This window comes from Denticeps clupeoides, chromosome 8 (assembly GCF_900700375.1).
Source record: "Denticeps clupeoides chromosome 8, fDenClu1.1, whole genome shotgun sequence".
NCBI lineage: Eukaryota > Metazoa > Chordata > Actinopteri > Clupeiformes > Denticipitidae > Denticeps > Denticeps clupeoides.
In genome coordinates, this window is record NC_041714.1 from 21924642 (window position 1) to 21934168 (window position 9527).

Consider the following 9527-nt stretch of genomic DNA (forward strand, 5'->3'; position numbering starts at 1 on the left):
GGCATGAAAACGCGGCGGCCTGAATAATCGGGGCTCACTTTCACTTTGTCAGCAAGACAGTGAACGTTCTATTGACAGACTGCTTATGTGTATGCATCCTGGACAAGAATTACAAATGATGTGTGCCACAGAGGTATTTCTGAAGCATCTCTTGGCCCATCTCCCAGTGGTTCGCCTTGTTAATCTTGATTAAAATGCATTCTTAAAATTCATTCTTGCAGCAAGAACAATTTGTCATTTAAATGCATTGCACAACCAAAGTATTAATACATCAAATATGTTTACTTTATTTTAAGTGCAAAAAGTAGTGAAGACAATAAAGAATAATATGATAAACGAGTAATGCCACTTCAGTTCTGCCCTCAGTGCTGCATGAGAGGACAAATGAGTAGGTTTTGACCTCCTGTCAGTCATGGTGAAGGTACCGCCCCCCTCGGTTATTACCAGGCTCTCCCTCTCCATCACGCTCCGTGACCTTTTGTCCCTTGTCCTCTGTCCCCTCCCATCACTGCATCTTCCCAGTCCTCTTGACTGGAGGAAAATGGCCGGACAGAGACAGATAAGTCCTGCAGTGCCGAGCGGTGTGGAAGGTACAGGCGGTTGGCCGGTTTACCAGTTATTGGCCGGGTTCATTCTTAATTTAGTCTGCCACGGACGAGGGTCGATAGACGCACTGGATTGGCACCGATTTTCAAATTGATTTGGGTGCAGTCCGGTCAGAACAAATGGCGCAGAGCATAAAAAAATTGCAGCCCATTCGATTTTTTTGGTAAGCTTCTGCATATTAATGCAACGGGACAGCAACATTACAGTTTAACGTTTCCATACGCACCGCGGCGTTGTATGAAATTTTAATCAGAGGTTAAGTGAGATTTTTTTTATGGACATCGCGGCCTCTGCGCTGCTTTTTTCATGCCAGCTTTGACACGTCCAATACAAATGTCGGCTCGTCCCAGACTGATCCCTCAAGTACTCCGGGCTGCACAGAGCATGAGAAGAACGGGTTATATGGACCTGGGCTGCCAGAAAAGCCCCGCGGGCCTTGGTTGTAAGCCTTCGACACTGTGTCAGGAGCAACGTGCACAAATCTACGTTAAAAAAAAAAAAAAAAAGGGGGTTCTTTGAGACGTGCTGAGAATGTGCCCTTATCAACAGCGCGCAGGCGGGAGCAGCGGTTTAGGAAGCCGTTCCCCCCCCACACTCACCCCTGTTAGCGTGACACTGATGCGCATGCATGTCAGCAGGTGCATGCCAGCCAGACACTTTTCGCGAGTTGAAATGAGGCGCCTCACCCCCTGTTTCCGCCCCGTGCAGCCGTGCTGTGCGGAGACCCAGGCACCCCGGCCGAGGGCTACCTGGAGGGGAAGCAGTTCACCTACAGGTCAGAGGTCACCTTCTACTGCAGGAGCCCGTTACTTTTGGTGGGTCCTTTCAGAAGGATCTGTCAGGAGGATGGAACGTGGAGTGAATTCCAGCCATCCTGCATAGGTGTGTGATATCACAGTGCATGACATCTTTTTGATATGTATAACATACTTTTATTAGAAACATAATAAATGAATAACATGAATGTAGTTATTATATGTTTAATATATTGTTTTATATTCTCATGCATTAAGGGTATAAGAAAATGTAAAATCATATGGTTACTAGGTACCATATACCATAAACCCTAACCCTATGCTTGTCTACATGTTATATAACATTTTTAAAGATGTAGAAAATGTGAATATGAAGCTATGACGTTTGTATAGTTGTAAATATCAGCAGCCATCCTGTTTTCTTACCTTAGATCCAGCATATAATACGTGTCGGGATCCAGGGACTCCAGCGTATGGGATACCAGTGCAGGCACAAGGATTTGAGGTGAGTGTATTTCTAATACCGAGAGGGCTGTCACCGCACGATGCAGAGAGCAAGGACTCGCCGGGGGCACGTTAAATGCATGGAAACTTGAGTGCTTTTTTTATGTTTAAATTCTTTTGCAACAGTGGTGTAGTCTTGTGTTGGCGCATCACAAAAAATGTTACGCTTGTAAATGGCGCTAAATACAGTATTAGGTTTATTTTATATTCAGGGTCATCTTATATTCATGCCCCTCCCATTTGTATTAAGATGTGCTTACACATGCAGTGGCGCTATAATTAGTTTGAACCGACAAATGCATTTCCGCCCAGATTAGTTATTCGGGGATTTTAATCAATAATAATATGCCATTACAGGTTGGGAGCAAAATTTTCTTTCGGTGTCGGAAAAATTATCACATCCTGGGGTCAACGACGAGAACGTGTCTCGAAAACTTGACGTGGAGCGGCATGCAACCTGAATGTGTTGGTAAGCGTCTCCTTCTGACTTATTATAGGCGCATGACAGCTTAACTGAATAAAATATTGTTTCAGTGAATGTAATCTTTTTTTTTTTTTTTTTTTTTTTGATTTACGAGATTCCACTGATGTGGACTCGCCCCTACGGTGCTGCCACATATTCAATCTCCAGCCGTAATAACTCAGGCAGGGATTATGCCCCCAGCTGCATATATATGGTTTCAAAGACATATCACGACACCCGAAAGGCCACTGGGGGACGTTTTTGTTCTCTTTGAAAAAAGATGGCGGTTCATGCGAGAACAAAAACCAGGGACTGCTGGTCTCAGCGAAAAAAAAAAAAAATTAAAAGTTGGTCAAGTTTAAGATGCTCGTACATAAGCAGTAAATCTGTGGGCGACTTTGACAGTTGCGCGCAAAGCGGCTTCACTCCCGGGGCGCACCGACTTAGCGGGGAGCGGTGTGAAGTCTGACTTCATGTATTATGTAGTACAACAACACTCCAAGCGTGCATCCGAATTTTCCCTCCCGATGCCTCGACTTTATCACCGCTGTTCAATAATCTGCCCGTGGGTGTGAAGAGCTCCGCTCACCTAAGACTCCTGTGGCGTGGAGGTGTGATGTTATTGTACTTCCTCTTCTGGCTTGCAGCTCATGCTTGCAGACAAATAGAGACGCCGTCTCATGTTGACGTAAGGTCTATTGATCTGCCCACCCTGGGATACACTTTAATGTACACATGCCAAGACGGATACTTCCTGTCAGGAGGATCCGAGCACAGGACCTGCAGACCCGATGGGAAGTGGTCTGGAAAGCCTCCTGTCTGCAAAGGTACGGAGATGCATGCCATTTTAGAGCAACCTGCATAATTTAAGACATCAGTTATTGCATTGTGTTATTTTTTGTGAACATCCTCATTTCACAGTGATTGACTGTATACAGGTACAGTACAGGCCAAAAGTCTGTACACACCTTCTCATTCAACGTGTTTTCTTTATTTTCATGACCATTTACGTTGGTAGATTCTCACTGAAGGCATAAAAACTATGAATGAACACATGTGGGGTTACGTACTTAACAAAAAAAGGTGAAAAAGTGAAAACATGTTTTATATTCTAGTTTCTTTGCTCTGATTACTGCTTTGCACACTCTTGGCATTCTCTCGATGAGCTTCAAGAGGTCGTCACCTGAAATGCTTCTGCAACAGTCTTGAAGGAGTTTAGCACTTGTTGGTCCAGCTCACCCCAAACCATCTGGACTGGGTTCAGGTCCGGTGACTGTGGAGGTCAGGTCTCCACTTTTTGTTAAGTACATAACTCCACATGTGTTCATTCATAGTTTTGGTGCCTTCAGTGAGAATCTACCAACGTAAATGGTCATGAAAATAAAAGAAGGTGTGTCCAGACTTTTGGCCTGTACTGTATGCACAGTTATTTTACAGTGATTGACTGTACATGCCTTATGAGCCTGATAATACAAAACTGCGTTTCAGTTTAGAGGATACATAGCTTCTAAGGCCGCATGTGTTTCTCCTAAAATTTCAGTCTCATTTTGTCTTTTAGAACGAACGGGTGCATCATTTCCAGTCCATTCTGTCCCAAGACCTATTGAAAATGGGAAATAATACCAATTTACCAACACTTCTGTAGACCACGCCCTTTTTCTTAGACTTGCAGGACAAGGCATTAAGCACGATGGCGTGTTCCCTAGTGGAAAACCCTTCCTCGGGGTTAGTTATCGGCATCTTGAAGAAAACACTGATATAATTAGAATAATTAGTTCCCAACCATTTCAAAACGGCAATTAAAGATCACCTTTGACCCTACAGAAGCGAACAGCATCACACTCACGGCAGTGTGAAAGTCAGTGTCATGGCGGGAGGAGACTGGGCATTTTTAGACATAAAGAGAGGCGCAGCGACTCGGATTCCAGGTGACAGGAGCGGAGATTAAATCTCGTGGACGCTTCGGTGGCGACTGGCATTGGGCAGCCGTGTATTTTTAGCGGCGGATCTTGAACTCCTCGCGTGTTGAGGTTGCCACTTCGTTAAGTGAATTATGAAGACAGATGATGTTTTAATTTGCAGCTCGAGTAAGAGAATGGGCAAAGTGGCCATTACGGAGGCTTGTGAATGTCACATTTGCAAATGTCAAGTTATCAATTTACTCCTTCTACCTTTCAGTCGGACCGAAAATAAACAACAAATCGAAGGCGGGAGACTCAGACGTGCAGAAAAATAAAATGCGGGGTAGGTGCACCTCACTGGGCAATTTGCTGAAGTTCAAATGCACATGTATTAACTCAACGTCCAATCGGATCATTTCCAGTCCGGTCATACAGCGGCCCGGCAAGCGAGGGATTCCGGCCTCTGGCCGCACCGCGTGCAGGATAACGTTCCGTTCTCTTCTCCCCAGTGCCGGACGACGTGTTCTCACCGAGCTCCGGGTGGGCCGGCCACTACGAGTACCTTGGGAAAAGGCAGGCGGCCACCCTTACAGTTAACGGATTCAACGCAGCGACTAGCAGAGTCAACGTCACCCTCCTGGAGCAGAGCGGGGTGCAGATTAAACTATCCGGTACGAGATGAGGTGTCTGTATAATTCCATGGTCACACTTCTGTTAAACAAGGTTTGTCCTGCTTTAATGAGATATTCATTAATGGCTGCTAGGAACGTACAAGAAGGAGGAAAATCATTTACTGCTGAAGGTCTACCAAATACGAGGCCCAATGGAGAAGTATTTCAGTAAATTTAAGAACGACAACTGGGCCATGGATGGATATGTGAGTTAATATTTGGAAATAAATGGATTTTTTTTTACGTATAATTGCAGCCTTTTTGCAATGTTGAATAATTCCCCGTTTCCTGTGCAGGTGACTTCCGAAACTGACAAGAAAACGTTTATCTACCAGGGTCACATCCACAGCAAAGATTTTGGCACGTTCCAGTTAACTAAACAAGGTATTTTTATTCATACACAAGACTACTTTTTACTACTTCATATCACATCGGAATAGATTTATTAAAAGTTTCACCACACACAGTGATATTTACCTCTGAAGTCAGAAACGGTGGTAATTAGCGCGTCGATATTTAATACGTTTGTAAGGGAGGTGCAACCTGTTGCAAAGTGATGGCCCGTGTCGCTGTTGCCAGGAGACGCCATGCTTTATTCCACTCGGGTTTAACGTTCATGCAGAGGCCCGTAATCTTCTCATCTGTCCTCCCGTCCAACGTGCATCAACTGACCAGCAGCATATTTCAGTCCGTTCAATTTGTGTCTCCAAGAACTTCATTTACACACAGAGCTCATGTCATTGATCGGTCCACCCTTAAATAGTGCAATTAATCTTGAATGATTAAACATACACCGACAGCACACACTCCATGTTGGAATATGTTAGTATGCCTAAATCAGGAATTTTGCCACAGTGAATAATTATTCCAAGTACTGAAAAAAAATACATTCTGACACCTTTTCCATTTAAAATGTTTAAAAATCTAAATAAACTACCAGTTTTGCATTTTTTTTTGTCTAGATTGCAAAGATGATATTCCTTTGTCAGACGTATTGTAAGAAAAAATACAGTCTTAAATTTGGGCCAATTCACTAATTAATGATTGTTTTGTATAGACAAATGACCGTCACCATTTCACCCAAGTAACTTCCAGGTAAAAGATGCCACATTTTGTCACATGCTCTGTTTTTGCTCCACTTCTTGTTTCAGGTCTGAGCTCAGCAGACCCAAACCCCTACTATGGAACCAACAGCAGCTCAGTTGCAGCTGCGATCCTAGTGCCGTTCTTCGCTCTGATCCTTTCAGGGTTTGCATTTTACCTCTACAAACACAGGTAGGTTGCACTTACTTTTGTCCCTGTCATTCTGCATTGTTCCTTTTCTAGCCATTATTGGAAACTCCTGTGCCACCATGTTGTCAGTGATTAGTATCAAAGCCTTTACTTTTAATTGATAATAAGTTTACTCCATAAAGTAAAAAAATAACAAGCATTGGAGTTTTCCAAGGCAGTTTAAATAGACAGAAAAAAATGTCAAAAGATAACGAAATACTGAGTCATTAAAATAAAGAAAATTGGCAGGGCACTATCACAACACACAGATGAGAATGAGAGACCCAAAGACGTAATCAGGGCCGGCTGCAGGTAAGACTGAGTCACTATAGGCTAACATGTCCATCGTCTGCTGTTATTTCACTCATTCTAAAAAAAAAAAAGAAGTGGTTTTAAAGGTCAAAAACTAGAAAAGAAAAATTCTAATTTCATCATAATAATCATTCATCTTAATTTGAAACACTTACCATCATGTTTGTTTGTTTTTGGAACAGCGTAAAAATTGCATTCTCTTTGAAATTGTGAAATTTAATTTTTGATGGTTTTGATCAGATTTCTGAGAAGGCGATTCTTCAACTACAGGTGCTAAAGGAATAATTTTAGACCTATTTTTTTATGTAAATGTTTTATATTAAGCCATATTTTTGAAAATTGTGTTTGTTTTTAATGAACAATCACAGTCACACATAAGTAGAAATGTGATGGAAGTTATTACTGCTAAAAATCTACAGTAATTAAAGTTCACTCAAAGTGTGATGGGAATTTTTTTTCTTTATGGAGGGAAACTAAATTTGTCGAGCTGGCCTCAGCCAAGTACAGCTCTTTATTTATGAAGAGTCACTGCGGCACAGTTTAGTGATTTTTCAGCTTTCCAGGGATCGTAGCTGTCAAGGTTTCTTGATAGTGATAAATCTTGGTGGTTATGAGGCATTTCATGAAGGTCTGTTTAGCAAATTAGCAAACGCATGACCACAGCCCTAAGGTACAGCAGACATCAGCAGTGCTGATTATCACATCTGTTCATAGGGAAGTAGGAGTAGACCTTTGTTTATTGTTACAAATTTGCATTTACACATTGTTATATAGCAGATACACACAAAAAACTGTACTAAAATTAGAAACCATGTCAAATAGGCTATTAACCGCATTGCTACATTAATACACAAAATACTGGCCCTAGTTAAAGAATTGCCTCTAAATGAGTAAAAGCCATACATTTTTGGTCATTGCTCCAAAAAAACAAAGAAAAAATCCAAAAAACAATCTTGGTTTCAATTTTACATTTGGTTGTCATTTGCTGATTTTTAGTCTATTTCTCGGTTTCTTTTAACCCCAGGACTTTCTTTCAATTTCACTTCCTAACATCAGACAGTGTTTGTCTTTTTGACAATTTCCTAGACTGTGAGGTATTTGAATAGAACATGGCTTTGTGTGGCAGTGTTGTAGGTGAAACGAATAAATCACTGTTTATATGAGGTATTCAATTGAGGTATTCAGTTCATCTTCATGATCATGAGCCACATTTTAGAGTTTTTTGCAGACTTTCATTCATTTCACCAACGTTCTATGATCTTGTCTTCTTTCAGAACAAGACCAAAAGTACAGTACAATGGATATGCGGGTCACGAAAACACAAACGGACAAGCTTCGTTCGAAAATCCCATGTATGACACAAACATGAAGCCCACTGAGGCTAAAGCTGTGAGATTTGACACAACCCTAAACACAGTCTGCACAGTAGTATAGCCTTTATTCCCAGCAGAGGACTGGTGCACAGCTCCGCCCACTTGGGCGTGGCATACCACAGATCACTCCAGGAGCAAATGTCCCGTTGTGTCTGCACTTTCAAGTTCACTAAGGAGAAGAAGAACACAGCGATAAACGTTACAGTGATAGACATCATACTTGACCATCCCTCCTCCAAAAGAAAGAAAAGACAAAAGAGGAAGGATTTTGACATGGATTTTTATGGAATAAATCACACATAGTTTATTGCATAGGCAACAAAAGACACAAGATCTTTTATCGTATCAAGGACTTCTGCCTTTCATGGCTCTTTGCAAGATGGAAGTCACGCATTCTTTTATTTTATTTCTTTTCCCCTTTCAAAAGTCTTCTCTTGAGGGAAAACATTGAAGCATTATGAAGGCCACAAATTTTTTGACAAAAAGCGCACTTTTCTTCAGTGAAGAGGTACAGCGTCACAAAGGACGATTTAACTTTGAACCATTGTGGCTGAACACTGCAGATCTTGTCAATCTCCAAGGAAACACACGCTATCACTGGACTCGTCTCGCCGGAATTCTACTCTCGGGGCTGAAGGAGGAATGGTCTCCATGGTTGTTTTGAAGGGAAAAAATCTAAACTGTATCGCACAAATTTTGCACTACTGTGGTGTGAATGATTATTAGTCTGGCTCTTAAAGCAAAATGATCAAACAGATGGAGGAAAAAAAACAATGGTACAGGGTTTCTTACATGTGTACATACACTGAGAGCACGTCATGCTGTATTTTATCTGAAGCTCATAAATTGCTCCCTATTGTTTTTATTCTGATTTGTTTTATAGACCATTTGTTATACGCAATAGAAGAATTACCATGTAAGTTGCCAGAATTCTGTCCATTGGGATTTTGTTTTCAACAGAAGTAAATGCTGAAGAAGTTGGAGAGTTGGTCCTAAGAGATTTCTTTTCATTGTCATCACAAGCCTCGAATAGGTTTAGCTCCTGAAACCATTCACAATGGTGTGTAATTTTACTTGGGTGGAATTTGCATATGTAAAAAAAAAAATACCTCTTTTGCAGAAGGAACATAATTTTTCTATACGGCCGGTGCAAATGAAATGTTTATTTTTCATACTCTGCACTTACTTTACTTCACTCCACTGTTCTGAGTTGAGCTTTCATTAACCTGTTCGCTAGGATGGAGGCCATTGTGACTTTGTGTGTTTGGGTCATCGAGCTTGTTTTTGTGCGTTTCTTTTCCATCCTTTTTTTTTTTTAACCACTGAATCACATGATTTTCAGACTTCGGTTCAAAGAAGAAAAAAAAAACACTGCCTTATTAAAATGAGAATCTTATCCAGACTGTCACAGTTTGAGATGACCGGTGTTGATAGGTGAGAGAGCAGGGCTCCCTGAATGCATATTCACTGTGATTCAAAAGTCATGGGTTAGCTTCAGTATTCATAGGATAAAATGCACATTTTTACAGTATATATATATGAACTACCTGAAGCGTGTTTTTCTTTTTTCTTTTTTTTTCTTTTTCTTCATAATGTGCCCTAGACGTAGTGAAACCTTCATCCGAAAATCCTCCTTTCCATGCTGACTGCATTTCATCCAGAGCGTTCCA

At 41.4% G+C, this 9527-nt stretch overlaps 1 protein-coding gene across 2 annotated transcripts in view; it reads left to right on the forward strand.

The window, feature by feature from the left end:
• Positions 1-9243, forward strand: part of csmd1a (CUB and Sushi multiple domains 1a) — a 237581-nt gene extending 228338 nt beyond the window's left edge. For both annotated transcript variants that reach the window (XM_028987988.1, XM_028987989.1), the window contains 10 exons: positions 1315-1488; positions 1793-1866; positions 2223-2334; positions 2976-3155; positions 4507-4572; positions 4739-4900; positions 4994-5106; positions 5197-5284; positions 6052-6175; positions 7759-9243. In XM_028987988.1, coding sequence (XP_028843821.1) covers positions 1315-1488; positions 1793-1866; positions 2223-2334; positions 2976-3155; positions 4507-4572; positions 4739-4900; positions 4994-5106; positions 5197-5284; positions 6052-6175; positions 7759-7918 — 1253 coding nt within the window. In that variant the 3' untranslated portion in view covers positions 7919-9243. The remainder of the gene's footprint in view (positions 1-1314; positions 1489-1792; positions 1867-2222; positions 2335-2975; positions 3156-4506; positions 4573-4738; positions 4901-4993; positions 5107-5196; positions 5285-6051; positions 6176-7758) is intronic.
• The last annotated feature ends 284 nt before the right edge of the window (positions 9244-9527 follow it).